The 24310-nt window shown below is 45.1% G+C and overlaps 1 protein-coding gene across 1 annotated transcript in view; it reads right to left on the bottom strand.

Moving 5' to 3' along the window:
- The window catches only part of LOC140408384 (neuronal vesicle trafficking-associated protein 1-like), a 67129-nt gene that overhangs the window by 15620 nt on the left and 27199 nt on the right, over positions 1–24310 (bottom strand). Inside the window, exons 3-4 of the mRNA XM_072495506.1 lie at positions 21896–22012; positions 2143–2253 (exon numbers count right to left, since the gene is read on the bottom strand). Of these exons, the coding sequence (XP_072351607.1) occupies positions 2143–2253; positions 21896–22012 (228 nt within the window). The remainder of the gene's footprint in view (positions 1–2142; positions 2254–21895; positions 22013–24310) is intronic.

The raw sequence follows: 24310 nt of genomic DNA, 5'->3' as shown, positions 1-24310 counted from the left end.
GGCGAAAGAGGCCGACGTCTTGGCCTTTGCCTCCCTGGTAGCCCGGAGACGGATATTATTAATGTTGGAGGGGCTCAATGCCCCCCGAGTGTAGAGACTTGGGTTAGTGACATGGCTGGGTTTCTCAGTCTCGAGAAAATAAAGTTCGCCTTAAGTGGGTCAATGGTCGGGTTTACCCGGAGGTGGCAGCCGTTCGTCGACTTTCTCAGGGAAAATTAAAATGTCAGCAGATGCAGAATTCCAAGGGGGGGTGCGGATTGTTGTTTTATGGTTGGGGTGTGTGAAGATTGTGATGGGGGTGGAAATGTTTATGCTACCATGTTTATGTCGCTAGTATTATTATAAAAACTTGCAAATTCCCTAATAAAAATATATTTTTTTAAAGTGCAGATAACACATGGTAAAGATTTAGTTTGAGTACAGCAGCCTTGGAGGGACATGGCCAAGGCTTGCTTTATATGCTCAGGGTTTCTCTCCATGCTGTTACATTACTCAGAGCAACTCTAAACATATGGCCATTTGGCTCATGGTTTTAAAAGATATATACATGGGCTCCGTGCTGACTCCATCCAAAGCCTATTTAAAATTAACAGAAGGAAAAAGCCACACTGCAAGAATCACTAAAACAGACCACCTGTATGTTAAATCCAACAGTCAGTTCTTTCCAATGATCTTTTGGTTGTTTGTAGAGGTGAACAATGCAAAGAAAGTGAAGTATAAAATGAGACACTCCCCAGAGGCACTGTCACTCAGATGAAATGTTAAACCAAGGCCCTGTCTGCTCAGCTGAGCATAAAACATCCCATGTCACTATTAACAGAGGAACTCGAGTGTGTTCCGGTCAATGTTTCTTCCTCAACCAATATATTACCACAACAGGTTAACAACGCATTTATCTTCTTGCTATTTTAAGACCATGTAGACCTACATTTTTAAAACAGGAGGGCCATCTATTCAGGCAGTCTCAGAGCAGCGCAAAAGGCACAACAATGTTTTCCTGGCTTCTCTGGAGCACAGCATGTGCTCAAATCTCCCTAAATATGGTAATGTTGAAAATTAGTCAGTCTGTACATACCATTTAATAATTGGACCTCTTGAATGCAATGTCACACACTCGAACCAAGAAAAAGACAACAAATCTTCCATCACTGACAAATATAGAACACACAAGAGCAGAAGATGGGCAGAATTCAAAAATCTTTGCAAATATATAGCCAGATCATTCAAAATGATCACCTTTCCAAGTTCGACTTCCGGCTAGTTCTGAACCTGTTGACCTTGGCTAGGATGAGAGTAGGCAGAGGAAAATTCCCCAGCATTTTTTGGTTAAGGAAGGGGAAAATTACCCAGGGTTGCGCTCCTGATCAATGTCTTCCAATAGACTTGTACATTCGTGGATACTGGGGGAAAGACAGGATCAGCTTACATGTCCCTACCTCTCCCAAATTGCAAACTGCTGACTCGCACTTCTATAGTGACCACATAAGTGAGTTACTGGGAGATCACTGGCACCCCTGAAACCATATTCCATCAATTATTTACTAATTTCACAAGATAAAGTAGAGGGGAATGAATTATTGAGGAAATGAGAACCATTACTATTGCCGTCATGTATACCGCCGATTATTTAGCACATTTTACACAAATCTTCCCAAAGTCCTTCGCAGGAGTGTGAGGCACATAAGGAGGTATTAGAACAGGCGACTGAAAGAGATAGCCTTTAAGGAACATCATAAATGGAGGAATGGGAGAGGTTTGCAGGGGGATTTCAGAATTTACGGCCTGAACAGCCAATAGCATGGCTGACAATGGTGCAGCAAAGGAAATTGGAGATGTACGAAAGGCCAGACCTGGTGGAACGCAGAGATCTCGGAGGGTAGTTAGGCTGGGTGAGCTTTGCAGAGATAGGGTGAGATGGGGCCATGGAGGAATTTGAAGATAACTATAAGAATTTTAAAACTGAGGCCTTGCTGGACTTGTAGTCAATGTAAGTCTGAGAGCACCGGGGCAAACGGGACTTGGCACAAGCTAAATGCAGCATGTGTTCAAATTCACACTGATCATGGTACTATCAATGGGCTTTTTACACAATACTTGCGTATTTGCCTCATCACTTTATTTGTCAAAGGGCAGTGTTCTCACCTTGAACACAAATCCATCTGGGCAGCTGTGCTCATACTTGTAAGCTTTGTACACCACCAGGAACACTATGCAGGTAAGAAATGCCAGTGCAAAGAGAATGAGTACTGTGACCTGCAAAAGAAAAGGTGCAGCATTATTTTTAAGGATTACACGTGGCCTCAAATTTACCTCCGGGAAATTATACTTTTGTCATTTACAAGATAGCAGCATTATTTACCCCCTCCCTTATGGGCTACTATGAAAAGGATAACATTGTGATCATTGGATCATCAGTTCAGTATGCGATAGTAAAGAAAAAATAGGAGGAAAATTAGAGCTGGTCATTCTCTTCACATCATCCCCATCCAGATGCTACACTGAGTCATTAACCAATATCGATTGACTGATACATCGGTTCCCTGGGAGACTTCACGGCAACCTAACCAATATGTTGCGCAGTGCATTTATAGTGTAGACTGAGCATGCTGTATTAGTCTCCGCAGCGCTTGCTTTTTTTTCATCTGAATAACACAATGCTTTGAAAACAACTGTATTTTGAGCAACATCAAGCCTCTAACAGACCAAAAGTTAATTTCTACACTTACTGAACGTCATGCGGCATAGGTTATAACTGAAATGAGACGGCAATGTAGAGAACATCAAGGAACAACAAATTAATACAAGTGGTCAATTTTTGCAACCGCGAAGCATTACTTTTCCATGCTACAGATGAACTAGGGTAACTGAGTGTGAAATGTCTTTGTATAGGGAGGGTCTATGAAAGTGTGACGTGTATCTGCGCAGAACACTAAACAATGCGCCAACATCTGTGTTCCAGCTCTCCAGGGATCACATGGTTAACAAACCAACGAGAAAATGCTGGAAAATCTCAGCAGGTCTGGCAGCATCTGTAGGGAGATAAAAGAGCCAATGTTTCGAGTCCAGGTGATCCTTTGTCAAAGCTGATTAACAAAGCCTGTTATAAACAATTAGGAAGAGAAATTTATTAAATATGAATAGATCCTGTAAAACAAGACCATCAAACTACGGAATAGAACACTACACAGTACAAAATGCACAGTACAAAAATGCCGACAAACACACACAGTTCTATTCTGGTGTTAGAAAATGAATTAAATGATTATTAACTGTTTTTGTATTGCACCTGGACGAGAGTTGATTGCAACAGCTTTTCAATTCCTAATTTAGTTATGATCATTCCATCGAGTCATTACAAATTCGTGGATTATGCCCATTTTTTTATTGGTGATCTTAATTAGCAGTGGCTCACTTAAAAACTGAAACATCAATCAAAGTGATTCAAAGCTGTGCAGTGCGACTATTCAGATCTTAGCTAGAAATTGAATATGCAGGGGTAGAAATCGGTGTGGTCCCCTTTTGGGGCCTCAACTCAGTACTACGCAGGCAGTGCACAGCTTGTCCAAGAGGCTCAAGGATTGATGGAAATTGCCCCTGGAGCCTCATCGACGTTCTCGGGTGAGATGCTGACTCTAGGCACATCTCCACAGACTGGTCATCTTGGTTTCACTAGTGTCCTTTAGGGAAGGAAATCTGCTACCCTTACCTGGTCTGGCCTACATCCTGTGAAAGAATTAAAAATAAATTTCAATGGTCAGGCCCACTTGACGCGGTGAAGTCCTCTGGGGTTGCTGAAGCAGGCGATAATAAGCCATCCGATTTTAAAATCGGACTATTGCTGCAGCAAATGGTGGTGAGTGAGAAAAAATAAGGGACCAAGCAGAGATCCTTGGGCGGACTCCAGAGGTGACAGTGCAGGATTGGAAACAGAAGCCACTGCGGAAGATTCCTGGTTACGATTGGATGGATAACAATGGAACCAGACCGACAGAAGACAGAAATAGTTGCACAATTTGCTGAAAAGGTTGGGCAGACTCAATTTCAGCAGAGAGAGAACACGTGAAGGTGCAAGAACGGCCAAGGCCTGGAGGAGGTGTACATCAAATTGTACTAAATTTAATCTCTGACTGAGCATGGCTGTTGTTTTATGGAATGGCATGATAATTAAATGAGCCAGAATTAAGAAACCTCACTTTTATTAGAATCAGTTTCCACAGAAGAAATGAAGGAAAATTGGTCTTCAGCAGAGACGTTACCTCAGAGAAGATGTTAATCACCAATGTCGTGGAATTTTGAACAGATGATTTGTGCTTTTGTAATGTAATGATGGAAGGCAGGATCATGATACAACCATATCCTACTCAATGGGCAGATGAACCAAGGAGTTAACACAATGTGACATACAATGTTAAACTGACAAAACGGATAGCTGTAGTTCAATGTTATAGCTCGACGGTACAAAGAGGATTTTACTCGCCCCAAACTTCCCTTATTTCTGCAAGTTGCTAGCATTTAAAATCTAATCCATCGCTTTTTTTGATTCATCTCGTTTTTTTCTCCCACTTTATAGCCTGCACTGTCACCCTTCAGCTTTCTTTGGGCTTCTATAAAAAGAAAGCTATTTGGGTGTAGGTGTGGGCAACGTGATGCTTCATGCTGATCAGAACACAATCTCTGTAAATTGTTTTAATTGTCGGAAGCCCTCAAATTATTTTGCTGAATTAATGTATATGCCAGTGCTAGTTAACCTTGATTATGTGTGACATTGCCAGGACAGATGGACAACAGGCGGGAAATTTTTCAGACGCAGAGAAATATTGTGCCCTGGCCTAGTTATTAGTCTATATTATTGGCTCTCTAGTGCATTATTCAGATATATGCAAAGGACTGCTCATCATCCAAGACCCATTGACAGCTTGTATCAAAAATGTCCCCTGCGATTAAAGAGACAGTTGTAAAACATGTCCATGGTCCCGGATGGAACAAGTAGTCACTGGGAGGCATAGAGCAACAATGCCAGCTTGATGTCATGTGATTGATACCATATGCATGCTCTGATGCTTAGCTACAGGGCCTGCCACAGCTGTACTTCTATCCATGTTGCAATCATCCCGATGAATCCAACAGTATCATACAGCCTGCTGCCTGACTGCGCCGTATTCCTGATGGCATGCAAGAGTCACTCACTGAAAATCCATTATGGGAAATTATATTTTCCTACCAGTGAGCTCACTGATCCGGTTACTGTTGGATTCATCATTGCATTTTAGTTTGCCTTGTGCATATATATCTTCCTCTTTCAGATTGCATTTCTGGTGAGGCCGCATCTGGAGTATTGTGTTCAGTTTTGGTCTCCTTACCTGAGAAAGGACATATTGGCACTGGAGGGAGTGCAGAGGAGATTCACTAGGTTGATCCCAGAGTTGAGGGGATTAGATTATGACGAGAGGTTGAGTAGACTGGGACTGTACTCATTGGAGTTTAGAAGGATGCGGGGGGGATCTTATTGAGACATATAAAATTATGAAGGGAATAGATAGGATAGATGCGGGCAGGTTGTTTCCACTGGTCGGGAAAGCAGAACTAGGGGGCATAGCCTCAAAATAAGGGGAGGTAGATTTAGGACGGAGTGTAGGAGGAACTTCTTCACCCAAAGGGTTGTGAATCTCTGGAATTCCTTGCCCAGTGAAGCAGTTGAGGCTCCTTCTTTAAATGTTTTTAAGAAAAAGATAGATGCCTTTCTAAAGAATAAAGGGATTCGGGGATATGGTGTACAGGCCAGAGAGTGGAGCTGAGTCCACAAAGATCAGCCATGATCTCATTAAATGGCGGAGCAGGCTCGAGGGGCCAGATGGCCTACTCCTGTTCCTAATTCTTATGTTCTTATTCCTGGATGCTGATCAGGACAACCACTTAATTGTCCGAGAAGGCTATCAAAAATTGCAACCCAAAGTTGACTTAACACCTCAGCATATATTCAACCGAGCCACTCATCATTAAACGTGCCATAATAAGGACCCGCAATTAATTTCCTATCACTGAGAAAGATGTAAATATACTTCAATTTAATTCTTTAAACTTCATTTATGGGATGTGGGTGTCGCTGGCTAGGCCAGCATTCATTACCCATCCTGAATTGACCTCGAGAAGGTGGTAGTGAGCTGCCTTCTCGAACTGCTGCAGTCCCTGTAGTGTAAGTACACCCATAGTGCAGTCAGGGAGGGAGTTCCAGGATTTTGACCCAGTGGCAGTGAAGCAGCGGCAACATATTTCCAAGTCAGGATAATGAGCGGCTTGGAGGGGGACTTACAAATGGTGCTCCCAGGTATCTGCTGTCCTTGTCCTTCTACATGGTCATGGGTTTGGAAGGTGCTGCCTAAGGAGCCTTGATGTATTCCTGCGGTGCATCTTAAAGATGGTACACACTGATGCCACTGTTCATCGGTGGTGGAGGGAGTGAATGTTTGTGGAAGGGGTGCCAATCTAACAGGCTGCTTTGTCTTGGATGGTGTCAAGCGTCTTTAGTGTTTTTGGAGCTGCACACATCCAGGCAAGTGGGGAGTATTACATCAGACTCCTGACTTGTGCTCTGTAGTTGATGGACAGGCTTTGGGGACTCAGGAGGTGAGTTACTTGCCGCAGGATCCCAGCCTCTGACCTGTTCTTGTAGTCACAGTATTAAATGGCTAGTCTAGTTCAGTTTGTGGTCAATGGTAACCCCCACATAATTTGATAGTGGGAGATTGAACATTGGTAATGCCATTGAATGTCAAGGTAGAGGACAGAGTTGCAAAAAATATGTGTGTCTGAGTTCACTATTCAACTACGGGATGCTCTAAATACTTTACACAAAATGTAATTATGTGAGAGTGTACCGACACACATAAAACTCACTTCTGCTGGCTTACTTTGCTCCAAATGCCATATCTGGTACAGATTGAATGAGGCAAACTAAATCCACAACTTAAGTATTCACTGATCACATGGCATATTGAGCTGTATTTAGATTGCATATTTTATTTAATAAATTCATGCTTCATATCGTCAAATCACAAAATTCTTAAAGCATATTAATGAAACCCCTGACTGTGGAAATTACATTTCAGCTTCAGTTTGGAAACATAATCCATTGCAAAAATTAGACACTTTACTATGTTGCTACAAACAACATCTTTTCTGCGCATTTAACATCACCATTTTATGACATTGGTACACTCTCATCAGCTGAGATTTGAACCGAATCGACATCCTCGAGTAGACTGGTTTCCATGGCAGGTCTCGGATCAAATGTTAAGCACTGAGATTCGGAAAATGATTTCCCCTGTCTACTGATAATTTAAAGTTTCTTTTTGTGTTAACACAATTGGAATTATCCGAAATAGATAATACCGCAAAATGGGAATATTAGCTTCAAAGATTTGTACGATCAGATTATACAAATTGAAGACCTTTGAATCAAGAGGAGACTGCATTTTATTTCTCAATTTCTGGGGAAATAGTGAGGTACATCCACACGTGCCAAAATTTGTACACATTTGTTTCACGGAAAGAATTCACTCACAGGTTATAATGATTCACACAGAAATTCACCCCCATGGTCTCAGCACTCACTAGACTTGCTTTTCTGATCCTTCACAGCTGAACAGGAAGAGCTCTCAAGAAGGTGGTTTTCACCTTGGGGGTAAAGACTGTGGTAGAGACATTTCCAAAGGCATGCTATAGTGTGCCTTGGCCAACTGTCGAAGCACAGTTGGACTTCCCCTGCTCTCATACAGTGCGACAGTAAACATCAGACTACCAGCAACTTGCCCAGGATTCGTTATAAAATTTATAATCACTTTCCCGCCGAGTTTATTTATCAGAGGGGATCCAATCAAGGCATGCAAAAACCTGCACACAGACATTGAGAGAATCTTAGTCTTAAGATTATTCTTGTCTTATTCAGAATGCAACCACCATCTTCCTGGTTTTCTCACTAGCTTAACAGCTTTAAATACAAGACGATACGGTCATAATTATGTTGGGTGCGAGTGGCACCAAATATATTGTCCCTGGCTGTAAAGTCCTGAGGAAATGATAAACTAGTCAAAGTATAAACCAGTTCCCTCTTCAGGTTAAAATGTTTCCACAGGACTCCATTGTTGGGCCAACTGTTCTCTTATTGTTCTCTACAGCTTAAGTTTATCCAAAGATCAAATATTGCTCCCATTTTGCTAACACGTCTCTCCAGCTCTGAGAGTAGACAAAATAAAGCCCTTTGTTAATTCTCTGTCACTAACCCCCAACATTTCTGTGTCTCTATTTTATTAATATCAGGACATGGGGTGTAATGGGTAGCAAACCGGCCTCTGGGCTAGAGGCTTTGGGTTCATGTCCCATGCCAGGATTTGTTGGCCATGGTGACGTGGCTCAAGGGTTGGTAATCAACCTGGGGATCCTTCCACCTACCATTCCCCAAAGAGAAAAAAGAAAGTGTGACGGTGAAAAAAAATGATGGTTAACCGTACTGTGAATTTCCCCTCGTTTCTTCCATGCCCCAGATACTACCCACCAGCCTACCCACAATACACCAGTCTACACCAACCTACAACAGCCGATAACAACCTCCACGAGACTACCCCACTGTACACCAGCCTATCTCACAATAATAATAATAATAATAATAATAATAATCGCTTATTGTCACAAGTAGGATTCAATGAAGTTACTGTGAAAAGCCCCTAGTCGCCATATTCCGGCGCCTGTTCGGGGAGGCTGGTACAGGAATTGAACCCGCGCTGCTGGCATTGTTCTGCATTACAAGCCAGCTGTTTAGCCCACTGTGCTAAACCAGCCCCTACACCAGACTACACCACTGTACACCGGTTTACACCACCCTACATCAAACTACGCCAGCCTCCACCACCATGCATCAGCCTACAATAACTCACTGGAGGAAGAAGCTCTACAAATATCCCCATCCTCAATGATGGAGAAGCCCAGCACTTCTGTGCATTCGCAACAACCCTCAGCCAGAAGTGCCGAGTGGATGATCCATCTCGGTCTCCTCCGGAGGTCCCCAACCTCACAGATGTCAATACGATTCACTCCACACGATAGCAAAAAATGGCTGAAGGCATTAGATCCTGCAAAAGCCAGGGGCTCAATTAATGTAAACCTATTGTGACATTAATAATGATTATTATTATTATTATTGCATTGTCGCTGGGTGAGTAATCCAGAGACCCAGGGTGATGATCTGGGGACCCGGGTTTGAATCCCACCACGGCAGGTATTGGAATTTAAACTCAATAAAATATCTGGAATCAAAAGTCTAATGATGACCGTGATACCATTGTTGATTGTCGTAAAAAAACATCTGGTTCACTAATGTCTTTTAGGGAAGAAAATCTGCCGCCCTGCCCTGGTCTGGCCTACATGTGACTCCAGACCCACAGCAATGTGGTTGACTCTGAAATGGCCCAGCAAGTCACTCAGTTGTATTCAACCACTATAAAAACACAGAAAAGGAATGAACCCGGACGGACCACCCGGCATCGAACCAGGCACCGGAAACGACAACGGCAAACCCAGCCCTGCCGACCTTGCACAGTTCTCCTTACTAACATCTGGGTGTTGTGCCAAAGTTGGGAGAGCTGTCTCACAGACTAGTCAAGCAACAGCTTGACATAGTCATACTCACAGAATTGCACCTTACAGACAACGTCCCAGATATCACTAACTGGGCCTTTACAATATTATGGGGAGGCAGGGGCATAGTGATATTGTCACTGGACAAGTAATCCCTTTCACCAGCAAGACAGACTCAGCAGAGAGGGCGTCACATGGTATACAGTCGGGAGGGAGTTGCTCTGGGATTCCTCAACATCCACTCTGGACCCCAGAAGTCTCATGGCTTCCGGTCAAACATGGGCAAGGAAACCTACTGCTGAATACCTCATTCCGGCCACCTTCAGCTGATGAATCAGCACTCCTCATGTTGAATACCACTTGGAGGAAGCACTGAGGGTGGTAAGAACACAGAATATACTCTGGGTGGGGGGCTTCAATATTCATCACCAAGAGTGGCTTGGTACTACCACCACAGACCTAGCTGGCCAGGTCCTAAAGGATATTGTTGCTAGATTGGGACTGCAGCAGGTGGTGAGGGAACCAGCAAGAGGGGAAAAACACACTTGACCTTATCCTCGCCAACTGCCAGTTGCATATGCATTTGTCCATGAGATCGGTAGGAGTGACCACCTCACAGTCCTTGTGGAGAAAAAAATCCCGTCTTCACATTGAGGATACCCTCCATCATGTTGTGTGGCACTACCACCGTACTCAATAGGATAGACTTCGAACAGATCTAGCAACTCAAGACTGGGCATCCATGAGGCGCTATGGGCCTTCAGCAGCAGCAGAATTGTACTCTGCTACCTCATGGTCTGGCAAATCCCCCACTCTACCATTACCACAAAGCCAGGGGATCAACCCTGGTTCAATGAAAAGTGCAGAAGAGCATGCCAGGAGTAACACCAGGCATACCTAAAAATGAGGTGTCAACCTGGTGAAGCTACAACAGACTCACCATGGACTACTCTCCAAAATCTGTTGCATTCTCCGGGTAAGCGTTCTCCAAGGTGACCTTCAGGACGCGCGACAACGCAGAATCGCCGAGCAGAAACTTATAGCCAAGTTCTGCACACATGAGTGCGGCCTCAACCGGGACCTGGGATTCATGTCGCATTACATTCAACCCCCACCATCTGGTCTGGGCTTGCAAAATCCTACCAACTGTCCTGGCTGGAGACAATTCACACCTCTTTAACCTGGGGTTACCCCTATCTCTGGATCTGTAAACACTTAATTAACTGCAAATGCTCACATTCTAAGCATTGTCTTGCATCTTTGAATCTGTCTATATATATGTTTCTGGAACATACCTCTTCATTCACCTGAGGAAGGAGCAGTGCTCCAAAAGCTAGTGTTTGAAACAAACCTGTTGGACTTTAACCTGGAGTCAGAATACAGGAGGGAGATAGAGATCCTAGTGGCGTGGTGTAAGGACAGCAATCGCTCCCTCAACGTCAGTGAAACTAAGGAGCTGGTCATTGACTTCAGGAAGCAAAGTATCATACACACCCTAGTCTGCATCAATGGTGCAGAGGTGGAGATGGTTGACAGCTTCAAATTCCTAGGGGTACACATCACCAAGAAAATGTCCTGGTCCACCCACGTCGACGCTACGACCAAGAAAGCACAACAGCATCTATACTTCCTCAGGAACTAAGGAAATTTGGCCACATTGACTCGTAACAATTTTTTACGGATGGCACCATAGAAGGCATCCTATCTGGCTGCATCACAGCCACATATGGCAACTGCTCGGCCTAAGACCATAAAAAACTACAGAGAGCCGTGAACACAGCCCTGTCCATCACGCAAACCCGCCTTCCATCCATTGACTACACCCCCCCGCTGCCTTGGGAAAGCTAGCAGCATAATCAAAGACTCGTCCCACCTGGGTTATTCACTCTTCCAGCCTCTTCCATTGGGCAGGAGATAGAAAAGTCTGAGATCACCCACTAACAGATTCAAAAACAGCTTCTTCCCCACTGTTACCAGACTCCTGAATGACCCTCACATGGACTGAACTGATCTCTCCACGCATCTTCTCTACTGAGTAGTACTACATTCCGTATGCTTCACCCATGTCCGTGTCTATGGAATTCCTTGCCCAGTGAAGCAGTAGAGGCTCCTTCATTAAGTGTTTTAAAGATAAAGATAGGTATTTTTTGAAGAATAAAGGGATTAAGGGTTATGGTGTTCAGGCCGGAAAGTGGAGCTGAGTCCACAAAAGATCAGCCATGATCTCATTGAATGGCGGAGCAGGCTCGAGGGGCCAGATGGCCTACTCCTGCTCCTAGTTCTTATGTATTTACATTATGTATCGATCGTATGTCTTATGTTTTTTCATGTATGGAACGATCTGTGTCCGGGCTGTACGCAGAACAATACTTTTCAGTGTACCTCGGTACATGTGACAATAAACCCAAATCCAAATTCTAAAAGTCAGTATCTGGTGTTGTCGATCAGACCCCGGTGCACAAAAACTTTGTTGTGTGAAGTTGGTGCCTTATCCCAACCTCATGAGGGAAGGTTAGCATTCGGGAGCAGCAGGCCCTGAAGAGGACCAAAAAGAGAAGTACATTTTGATCCACAGAGGACATTGGAAATAAAAATCCTGAAATCATTTAAGAAACTGTTGGATGCTGTACTGTGTGGATTATCGAGTCTTTCCGAATAGACATTCCAAGATTGGTTGAAAGGTTCTCCTGACCTAGTGAATGTTAACCAATAAAACAACTGCATCTCACTGCACAATTTACAATACACTCAAGGAACAAAATCATTGAAATGGCGGACAATGAAAATAAATTGAGAAATGGGCTAGAATTTTATAACTGCAGAAAATGGAACATTTGAAGACTACCTTAGGGAATGTGAAATAAATTCTATGAGTTCAAGGAGAAGCATAATAGGATCTGGAATAGGAAGGTCATGCCTAACCTTTTAAGTCGAAAAAAATAATGATTTTTAAAAATAAAGGAAAGCAAAGAGACTGAGCTGGGAGTCATATAAAATGTCAATTGAGGAATGAAAGGAATATTAAAATAGATACGAGACTAGTAGAAACTCGTGGATTGCGGATTGTCGAATATTTCTTTGGTTCCTGCTGATTAGTTATAGAAATAAATTTGGTGGTTTTGGTAGCTATGGAAAATGTTCCAATCATTTTTCAACAGGTTCGCAAGGTTCAAATTAAAAGTGCAGAAGCTGCTGGTATCGGGCAGGGATTAGAGCTGGTATCGGGCAGGGATTAGAGCTGGTATCGGCAGGGATTAGAGCTGGTATCGGGCAGGGATTAGAGCTGGTATCGGGCAGGGATTAGAGCTGGTATCGGGCAGGGATTAGAGCTGGTATCGGGCAGGTATTAGAGCTGGTATCGGGCAGGGATTAGAGCTGGTATCGGGTAGTGATTAGAGCTGGTATCGGGTAGAGATTAGAGCTGGTATCGGGCAGGGATTAGAGCTGGTATCGGGCAGGGATTAGAGCTGGAATCGGGTAGGGATTAGAGCTGGTATCGGGCAGGGATTAGAGCTGGTATCGGGCAGGGATTAGAGCTGGTATCGGGCAGGGATTAGAGCTGGTATCGGGCAGGGATTAGAGCTGGTATCGGGCAGGGATTAGAGCTGGTATCGGGTAGAGATTAGAGCTGGTATCGGGCAGGGATTAGAGCTGGTATCGGGCAGGGATTAGAGCTGGTATCGGGTAGAGATTAGAGCTGGTATCGGGCAGGGATTAGAGCTGGTATCGGGCAGGGATTAGAGCTGGTATCGGGCAGGGATTAGAGCTGGTATCGGGCAGGGATTAGAGCTGGTATCGGGCAGGGATTAGAGCTGGTATCGGGTAGAGATTAGAGCTGGTATCGGGTAGAGATTGGAGCTGGTATCGGGCAGGGATTAGAGCTGGTATCGGGCAGGGATTAGAGCTGGAATCGGGTAGGGATTAGAGCTGGTATCGGGCAGGGATTAGAGCTGGTATCGGGCAGGGATTAGAGCTGGTATCGGGCAGGGATTAGAGCTGGTATCGGGCAGGGATTAGAGCTGGTATCGGGCAGGGATTAGAGCTGGTATCGGGCAGGGATTAGAGCTGGTATCGGGCAGGGATTAGAGCTGGTATCGGGTAGAGATTAGAGCTGGTATCGGGCAGGGATTAGAGCTGGTATCGGGCAGGGATTAGAGCTGGTATCGGGCAGGGATTAGAGCTGGTATCGGGCAGGGATTAGAGCTGGTATCGGGTAGGGATTAGAGCTGGTATCGGGCAGGGATTAGAGCTGGTATCGGGTAGGGATTAGAGCTGGTATCGGCCAGGGATTAGAGCTGGTATCGGGCAGGGATTAGAGCTGGTATCGGGTAGGGATTAGAGCTGGTATCGGGTAGAGATTAGAGCTGGTATCGGGTAGGGATTAGAGCTGGTATCGGGCAGGGATTAGAGCTGGTATCGGGCAGGGATTAGAGCTGGTATCGGGTAGAGATTAGAGCTGGTATCGGGTAGGGATTAGAGCTGGTATCGGGCAGGGATTAGAGCTGGTATCGGGCAGGGATTAGAGCTGGTATCGGGCAGGGATTAGAGCTGGTATCGGGTAGGGATTAGAGCTGGTATCGGGCAGGGATTAGAGCTGGTATCGGGTAGGGATTAGAGCTGGTATCGGGCAGGGATTAGAGCTGGAATCGGGCAGGGATTAGAGCTGGTATCGGGCAGGGATTAGAGCTGGTATCGGGCAGGGATTAGAGCTGGTATCGGGCAGGGATTAGAGCTGGTATCGGGAAGGGATTAGAGCTGGTATCGGGCAGGGATTAGAGCTGGTATCTGGCAGGGATTAGAGCTGGTATCGGGCAGGGATTAGAGCTGGTATCGGGCAGGGATTAGAGCTGGTATCGGGCAGGGATTAGAGCTGGTATCGGGTAGGGATTAGAGCTGGTATCGGGCAGGGATTAGAGCTGGTATCGGGCAGGGATTAGAGCTGGTATCGGGTAGGGATTAGAGCTGGTATCGGGCAGGGATTAGAGCTGGTATCGGGTAGGGATTAGAGCTGGTATCGGGCAGGGATTAGAGCTGGAATCGGGCAGGGATTAGAGCTGGTATCGGGCAGGGATTAGAGCTGGTATCGGGCAGGGATTAGAGCTGGTATCGAGCAGGGATTAGAGCTGGTATCGGGCAGGGATTAGAAGAATGGGGGACCTGTTCATCGATGGGACGTTTGCGAATTTAGGGGCACTGGAGAAGTTTGGGCTACCCCCGGGAAATGCCTTCAGGTACATGCAAATGAGCGCGTTTGTGAGGCGGCAGGTGAGGGAATTCCCGCTGCTCCCGGCACAGGGGATTCAAGACAGGGTGATTTCGGGCGTATGGGTCGGAGAGGGCAAGGTGTCGGCGATATACCAGGAGATGAAAGAAGAGGGGGAGGCTTTGGTAGAGAAGCTGAAGGGTAAATGGGAAGAGGAGCTGGGGGAGGAGATTGAGGAGGGTCTATGGGCTGATGCCCTAAGTAGGGTTAATTCCTCTTCCTCGTGTGCCAGGCTTAGTCTGATACAATTTATCATAGATTATCATAGAATTTACAGTGCAGAAGGAGGCCATTCGGCCCATCGAGTCTGCACCGGCTCTTGGAAAGAGCACCCTACCCAAGGTCAACACCTCCACCCTATCGCCATAACCCAGTAACCCCACCCAACACTAAGGGCAATTTTGGACACTAAGGGCAATTTAGCATGGCCAACCCACCTAAACTGCATATCTTTGGACTGTGGGAGGAAACCGGAGCACCCGGAGGAAACCCACGCACACACGGGGAGGATGTGCAGACTCCGCACAGACAGTGACCCAAGCCGGAATCGAACCTGGGACCCTGGAGCTGTGAAGCAATTGTGCTATCCACAATGCTACCGTGCTGCCCACAGTTGTTCACAGAGCGCATATGACGGGGGGAGGCTGAGTAGGTTCTTTGGGGTGGAGGACAGATGTGGGAGGTGCTCAGGAAGCCTGGCGAACCATGTCCATATGTTTTGGTCATGCCCGGCACTGGATGGGGGGCAGGGACATCTCTTTCTGGGGGGGGGGGGGGGGGGGGAGAGGGATAGGGAAGGGGGGTTCTTCGGGGGGGCACCTGAGCAAGAAAAACATAAACGATCCGGGAAACTGATACTGATATGTACGGGAGGAATTCAATGCACAAAGTTCTGTATCATATTGATTTGCCATGTTTATGTCTTGCTATGCAAGTTTTTTCTTCTTTTTTGTTACGGGGGGGGGGGGTTGTTTATATGGTTGAAAATTCTGTTAAAAATTCTTAATAAACATATTTTAAAAAAATTTTAAAGTGCAGAGGCTGTAAAAGGTTGACATTACAGGCTGAATTTTGACATGGGGGCTGTGTAAGTGGAAGGGCGGGTTTCTGTCGGGAAGCCTGGACATTTATGTTTACCTGCATGCTTTGGAATTTTGACTCCACAGCATTCCTACTTTCGCTTTGACAGGCGCCCCACCCACAAATCGGCCTGACTGACAGACTTGACTTCCAATCGGGCGGGCATCCCAGAGCACTTCACAATGTCAATGTCATGCAGGCAAATACAACAGCCATCTTATGCACAACAAGCTCCGATAAATCGTATTGAGATAGTTGATCAATTTAGTGATGTCGGTTGAGGGTGGAATATTGACCAAGACAATTTCCTTCTTTCTGGGATATTTTATGTCCAGTTCAACAATCAGATGGGGATTTCAAATCGAAGACAGCATTCCCTCACTCTGAAATCTAGTACTGAAGTGTCAGTGTAGATAATGTAACCGAGGCTCTGGAATGGGGCTTGATCCTTTCCACTGAGGAGTGGGAAGCTCATTGACAGGGTAATAAAATTTTAGATAAAAGTCAGCCAAACTTGGAACTGACACCTCAGACCTGGCTGGGATCTGAAGAGAATTATACTTATTATTACTTTGCAATAAAACTAGATTCTCTTTATCCACTCGCTTTGGACTTGTCTGTGGTCACTGAACCTCATTGCCTTAAAGGCAAGAAGCTGGTGAGGGGGATAGGATGTTGTAACCTGCATGAGACCTACGGGGTTGGAGCAATTAGTCTCCCCATGAGCCCCGTTGAGTACGAGCTCACCCGCTGAGGTGCAGTGAGCCCATGGACAGGGTAATAGTCTTTGATCCAAGTCGGCCAGACCTGGAACCAAAATCTTCGATCCGGCTAGGATCTGAAGAGTATTGTACATATTATTACTTTGCAATAAAACTAGATTCTCTTTATCCACTCGCCTGGACATGCGTGTGTTCACTAAACCTCATTGCCTTAAAGGCAAGAAGGGTAGTGGGTGTCTGGAACTCGCTGCCGGAGGAGGTGGTGGAAGCAGGGACGATAGTGACGTTTAAGGGGCATCTTGACAAATACATGAATAGGATGGGAATAGAGGGTTACGGACCCCGGAAGTGTAAAAGATTTTAGTTTAGACGGGCAGCATGGTCGGCGCAGGCTCGGAGGGCCGAAGGGCCTGTTCCTGTGCTGTACTTTTCTTTGTTCTTTGTTATCCTGAACCAAAGCTTCCACTTACGAGGAATGTCGGCTTTATGTACAGTGGGCCTTGCTAGCACAGAACTTGCAAGAAAATTCACCTCCAAACTCTGGAAATGGTGACATTCATCTGCAAAGGTTTCTGGACACTGAGCCCGATCTACAATTTCCTATAAATGATCTATTCAGTGGGAACCACCTCTCTCGATCCAGGCATGACTAAGACAAGAGAGCTGTTGAAAAAGGTAACAGCAAGACATTGATTAGAAATCTCGACTACGACAATCATTCAGGAATTCACAAAACTGACAAAACACTGATGTGACTTAACTGTCATATGAGCCAGTGAGACATTGGCATATAGCCCGGGGACCTGAAAGGTGGTGTTTCATGCTGGGTTCACACAAGTATCACATTGGCACAGACTACACCAGCAGTGGCCTCCATTTTTCACATTCATGCCAATATAAAAATTATAATGGAAGTGGGAACAGATGGAAACAAATTGGCTCGAGCGGAGTAGTTAAAAATCAGGCCTTTCAAACACAGGATGCAAGAAGTTTTAAATTGGCTTCTTCATTAAAGTAATTGTAGTTCCAAATAAACAGTCTTTAAGATAAGATCATCAATGTGAATCATTCGCAGAGTAACAATTGCAGAGCATATTAAGGGTCGTATACTGTACCTAACAGATACCAATTAACATTATAGTCCTAACAAGCACACAAATTAAATTTCAACCAAACAGATATATTGAGATTCGTATCCCTATAGAATCCCAGGAGATTCTCATTTGGTATTTAGGTCATTCTGATATGCAGCAGGCTTACTATTCAGACAAGAGAAATCTTTTTCTCCAATTGACAGCAACCTAGAAGGCAGTATGTGAAACTAAGGGGATGGAGTGGAATCGTATCGGACTGTGTTTTAACAGCTTTCCTGCCAAGCTGGTTTCAATTGCATTGAAGTACCTCAGCCTGCAACTTGATCTATGGAGACAACTTAAATACCTTTGCACCATTTGTAACGACCATTTTGAAATGTCTGTAATGTTTCTTGGACAGTACTGAAGCACTCAAGAGTTCAACATGAAGTATGTCGAGAACCTGAATATTATTGCACTTTGTGTGAAGGCCATTTTGAAATTTTGTAATGTTCTTTCAGGCATTTTATGAATTAAGTATATTTTTGCAACAAAACAAATGGTGGTTTCAACTGTCGGGACCCAATAGAGTGTTTTCATAGAATTCTTACAGTGCAGAATGATATTCGGCCCATCGAGTCTGCACCGGCCCTTGGAAAGAGCACCCCTCTTAAGCCCACACCTCCACCCTATCCCTATAACCCAGTAACTCCACTCAACCTTTTTGGACACCAAGGGCAATTTATCATGGCCAATTCACCTAACCTGCACACCTTTGGACTGTAGGAGGAAACCAGAGCACCTGGAGGAAACTCACGCAGGCACAGGGAGAACGTACAGACGCCGTACAGACGGTGACCCAAGCCGGGAATCGAACCTGGGACCCTGGATCTGTGAAGCAACTGTGCTAACCACTGTGCTACCGTGTTGCCAGCAATAGGCAGGCCACTGCCCTCCAGGGAGTTGGCTACCTGTCGGCACTCAGTTAAGTGTGGGGAAGTGGGAGGCCACTGAATAAAAGGGATACACTTTTCTCAGGGAAAGTAAAAAGTTAAGTGAAGGGCCTCTTTAGCTTTATGATTCTTTACATGTACATCTGGCAGAAAAGGTTCCCCGCTCAGCATAGACTTAAAATAGCTGTCAGAACCCAAGTGACATGCAAGTTGCTGTCAGAAGGAAAAAACAAAGCCTTTCAATCTTCATCTTAAGACTTCCCACAGGGATGCAGTGCACGCCCCCCCGACTGCCGATACTGGAATTAGGGCCCTGCTAGCTATGGGCAGGAAATTTGCCACATTCCGTTAAGATCAAAAGGGCAGGCTCTGCATGGTTTTCTAGCATGTAAATTTCCAGGACAGTAAAATGCCCACCTATCTGGTTTTGTAAGGTGAGTACGGTTAAAATCTTCCTGCCGAGTTTTCTCATTGACCACGTGTTGCTTGCAAATTTGGGAAAAGTAGATGCATGTGATAAAAATGTGACTTGCAGAACGTAAAACACTTCAGCGCAAAGATTTGCACAGAGCTCCCAAACGCTGCACAAACAAACGCATTTCATACACAATGTAGAGTCCTAACAATGATGAACACTAATCAGATTAGACCAAGCCATCTTTCACCATACCAATTATCATAACTCATTATTGTTACCACTGTAAATATAAAGGTTGATTCACAGGTGAAGAGCCATCTGGCAGGAAGTTATGCTCAGAAAATTACATGCTGCAGTCCTTGATCTACTGTCCATTTATTTAAACAAAGACTATTGGGACCCTACTGATGTCAACCCCAGGGTTTTAAAGAAAGCATTGCAGATGATTTAACAATAATCTTCCAAAGTTCTCTCTATACAGGAATTATTGCTTTAGATTGAAAAATTGCACATGTCACTCTGCAATTTAGACAGACACTAAGGAATTAAGAGACCAGTTAGCCAAATGAAAAAATGAAGTGAAATGAAATGAAAATCGCTTATTGTCACAAGTAGGCTTCAATTGAAGTTACTGTGAAAAGCCCCTAGTCGCCACATTCCGGCGCCTGTTCGGGGAGGCTGTTACAGAAATTGAACCGTGCTGCTGGCCTGCCTCGGTCTGCTTTCAAAGCCAGCGATTTAGCCCTGTGCTAAACAGCCCCTCTTTATCTCTTGTCAGGAAATTGCTAACGTCAATAAAGATAGAGAGTAACTGAACATCATCAACATTTTCAGCAATTCAGAGAGCCTGAAAGGAATAGTAAAGGGTAGGTTGTTGATGAACTTGGTAACTTTTTTTAAATAGCAGACAGGGGAATGTTTATCTTATTTATATTGACTTCCAGAAGGCATCTGACAAAGTCCCTCATGAGAGACTGTTGGCTAAAGCTGAAGCTCCTGGAATTGAAGGCAAACTATTGACCTGATTCAGAAATTGACCAGATGACAGGCAACAGCAAGGGAAATAATGAGTAGGTACTGTATTGGCAGATATGACTCTCCCACAGCGATCTATCTTGGGGCCCCAACTATTCATTGTATGTATTATCGACTTAGATGGGATAGAAAGCCGCATATAAGGTTTGCTAGTGACACACAAAGAGGTTGATATGTAAGCAGTGTAAAAGGAGACAGATCACAAAGATATAGGAATAGATTAAGTGAATAGGCAAAACTACGCCAAAGGATTTCAATGTAGACAACTATGAAGCCATCAACTTGGGGCCTAAAAAGACTGAACCGGCTACTTTATAAACGGTGAAAAGCCAAGAATAGTGGAGGCCCAAAGAGGCTTTGAGATCAAGACACACAGTTTATGTTAACATTTTTAATAATAGGTGCATAAAATAATGAAAAAGGCAAATAGAATGCTAGCTTTCATATTTAGAGAACTAGAACACAAGACTTATACTACAAAATCCTAGTTATGCCACACCTGGGGCTGAGTTGTATATGCCTCTGGTGGGTATTTTTCATATGGGGGGGGGGGGGCATGGAAAATAGGTCAGGAACCCACCCCACCAGCTTCCTGGCCACCCCTGAGTTCACCCTCCATTATACCACAAGTGGGCGGGTGCCTAAATCGACAGACCACCCACCAAACTTAAGGGTCAATTAGGCTTGTTATCACAACAATTGACCGATAATACCATGCCTATATCGTAAAATGGTTGGCGCGGGCAACCAGGTGGGAGCGGGCAGCCTGACATTTTCCTGGAGATTGTAAAGGGTGGGCTGGAAGTGGGGTGTGACACTTTGGGGGCTGCCTTTTACCGATCATGGGGTGGCCCCCTCCCCCCCTAAGGTCCAGTGCCCCTTCATTCCCGCGCTTTCCCTTTCTTAATCAACCGGATGGCCAACAGTTTCAAGGGACGGGGTTGCCGTCTGCCCCCTCCCTGTATTATTCCAGCTCTGGAGTGAGCAGTTCTGGGTGCCACACCTGGATGGAGTGCAGTACAGGTTTACCAGAATGATAACTGGTGTCCACGGGTTACACGTGAGCCAAGATTGCACCACTCAATGTTGTATTCACTGGAATTTAGTAGGTTAAGGGGTGACTTGATCAAAGTTTTCAACATATGAAAGAGAACTGATAGTTTCTCCCTCCACCTTGTTTTTGCTGGTTGGACAAGGACAGAGGATGCAGCCTAAAAATTGGAGCCAGGGGGTTCAGAAATGATGTTAGGAAGCACTTCAGGCCATTTGAAATTAGGCCAGTTCTGCCCCATGGTAATCCTCCCTTAATACCCAATGCTTACAAATTTAAGTTCTAGTTCTGGGAGCTGCAGCTGTGTAGAGCTCAGGAACTTCAGGTTTCAATCAGTCCACCAAGAGATTGATTGGCTAACGTACACATTAGATTATTGCTTGGAAAGGTCAGCAGATGATAATAAAATAAAGAGCTAGGATGTAGTAGAAACATCTGGAGGAACAAAGAACAGGAATGGTCCGTCGTCGTCCCCCCCCCCCCCCCCCCCCCAATTCTTACCACGTGCCTTTTTGTAGCCTGTCTGAGCCTTTGGGTTATTCTTTGAAATTCACTCATTTTCATACATTTAACAGACCATCTCATTGTAATGCCCGTGAAGCGCACTGTGGAGTAGGTGATCGGGTTGCTGTGAAAACTAGAACAATCTTTTTCAGTCAAAGACAATTACCTTGAACCGCTCCGAAACCCCGTCGGTGAAGCTGATGGTAAATTCAGCAATTTTCGGTGCTTGAAACTTGCCTTTCTTTTGACTTGGCTGGTATTCTGCCCTTGTTTTAACTATAACCTACAAGGAAGAGAAAATAAATCAGCTTGGCACAGTTATGTGCCCTACTCAGTACATATCAGCTAAAATACCACATGCACTTGCATTCTCCCACAGGACATAGCTGTTCAGTAACAGCCTGATTATATACAATGTCAATTCCACTATATTGTGCCTACTACTTGCAAAATAAACCATTCCAAGGTGCAACTTTCAGACAAGAATTCATAAAAAGCCAAAAGGTTTGTACTTGTCTTAGACACATCACCAGTAATCGCAAGGTCCATTTGGTATGCGTGTGCCAATATGCCACGGGAACAATTACTCTGAAACAATATGGTTCTTGTATTTTACTTCAATACCTTAAATTGCACCTCGCTACCAGCACAAGTGGTAGACCTGTAACAAACAGAACATCCCACTCGAGATATAGAGCTCAGAATGGCCTCCCGAAAGGCAGGACAAAAGCTGTTCACACTGTTGTCTGTATTCTGTTCAAATCAAGTAGGCGTAATATGAAATCTTCACCCAATCACATTTGCGCATCACTAAGGTCGAGGGACATCTCGAGCATTGCACAAAAAAAAACACTTTGTCACCAGTCTTAAACCAACTTGTGTGTTGAGTCTTGTAAATCAAATCTCCATTCCAGGCTCTTGTTTTGTGAAGTATCTGCAATGCTGTGGTCAATAGTTAACAAAATCTCAAGTTCACACATGTTAATTAGCTTAATTAAAATTGATTTTATAAACATGAGAAATTACGCCTTCAGGGATGCACCCATTGCGCTCACCTCCCTCTCCCTCTCTACCCCCCCCCTTCACAGCGCCCCACAGCCCCGGCCTCTTGTAGTAAAACAGAAAATGCTGGACAAGTACTCAGCAAGTCTGGCAGAATCTGCAATGAGAGAATCAGAGTTAACATTTTAGGTCAAGGACATTTCTTCAGAACCAAAAATCCCTTCAGTACAATTGAAAAAAAAGTCAGCTTCACATATTTCTCTAGCTGCGTTCTTCAGGCTTACAACTCTGGCCATTTATAATTTCTCTCCACCTCCCCCCTCCCAAACCCCCCTATTCTCGCTGCCTCACTATGGTAACAAAGCCACCTTTCACCCTGGCCTGCTCTGTGGACCTCCATCCCACTTTTTTGCCCCTTTAAAAACCTTCTCAAAGCGTACCTTTAAGCCAAGATTGCAGACTGCTAATTTCCACACCCTCTGTTTTATTCATCTCTCTACTTTTTCTACCTTGTCCATAAAGTGTTTTAGAATGGTTTCTACATTAAAAGGCACTGAAAATTACAAGTCACATTGTTGACGCCAGCTGGACGGTTTATGAACGTTGGTTGAAGTCAAAACCGGACAAAGCTGAATAGCTAATTGCCAGTATGGTCTCGCACATGCAGAACTGCACACGCACTGGAGGTCATCCAGCATTTGTTCAACCATACTTAAAGGAGAAATAAATTAGGCAGGAGAACTTCAAGATCGAGCTTCAACAAAGTTAAATTCAAATGTATTGGAGAATAAAATCAGGGAGAAGAAATATTGCAGGAACTGAATGGTGACAGAAAGAAAGCTCCACCTCTCGCTCCTCATTAACTATTCTTTTGATAACCTGTATAAAACAATCATTCACAAGTCGAGCAAATGTGAAAAACTTTTGCAGACCACTGTGACACAAATTACAGCTAGTGAGAGCCTAATGATGAAAGAAATTTGAACAGTGCAGATTCTTGCTGGTGTTTATATTCTGCCTCAATTTATTCTCAATCCAAAGGGCAGGGCAAGAGTAACAGCTTGGACTAGTTATGCACTGAGTTGGTAAAAACGCCCCGAAAATCGCAGATGTTCCTGTGCAACCTTCGGTCCCAGATGATCACAACTGAGGTTTACGGCTGAATCGTCCCTGCCCATTGGCGATAGGCTGGAAGGTGATGGGGCTGGGAGACGAGGGGGCTGGGAGGCGAGGGGGCTGGGAGGAGGGGGGCTGGGAGGCGAGGGGGCTGGGAGGAGAGGGGGCTGGGAGGAGAGGGGGCTGGGAGGAGAGGGGTCTGGGAGGAGAGGGGGCTGGGAGGAGAGGGGACTGTGAGGTGAGGGAGCTGGGAGGCGAGGGAGATGGGAGGAGAGGGAGCTGGGAGGAGAGGGAGCTGGGAGGTGAGGGGAGCTGGGAGGAGAGGGAGCTGGGAGGCGAGGGAGCTGGGAGGCGAGGGAGCTGCGAGGCAAGGGAGCTGGGAGGCAAGGGAGCTGGAAGCGAGGGAGCTGGGAAGTGAGGGAGCTGGGAAGTGAGGGGGCAGACTAATTAAACCCTTAAGTGG

This window comes from Scyliorhinus torazame, chromosome 3 (genome assembly GCF_047496885.1).
Source record: "Scyliorhinus torazame isolate Kashiwa2021f chromosome 3, sScyTor2.1, whole genome shotgun sequence".
Taxonomy (NCBI): Eukaryota; Metazoa; Chordata; class Chondrichthyes; order Carcharhiniformes; family Scyliorhinidae; genus Scyliorhinus; species Scyliorhinus torazame.
This window is presented reverse-complemented; position numbering and strand designations above follow the sequence as displayed.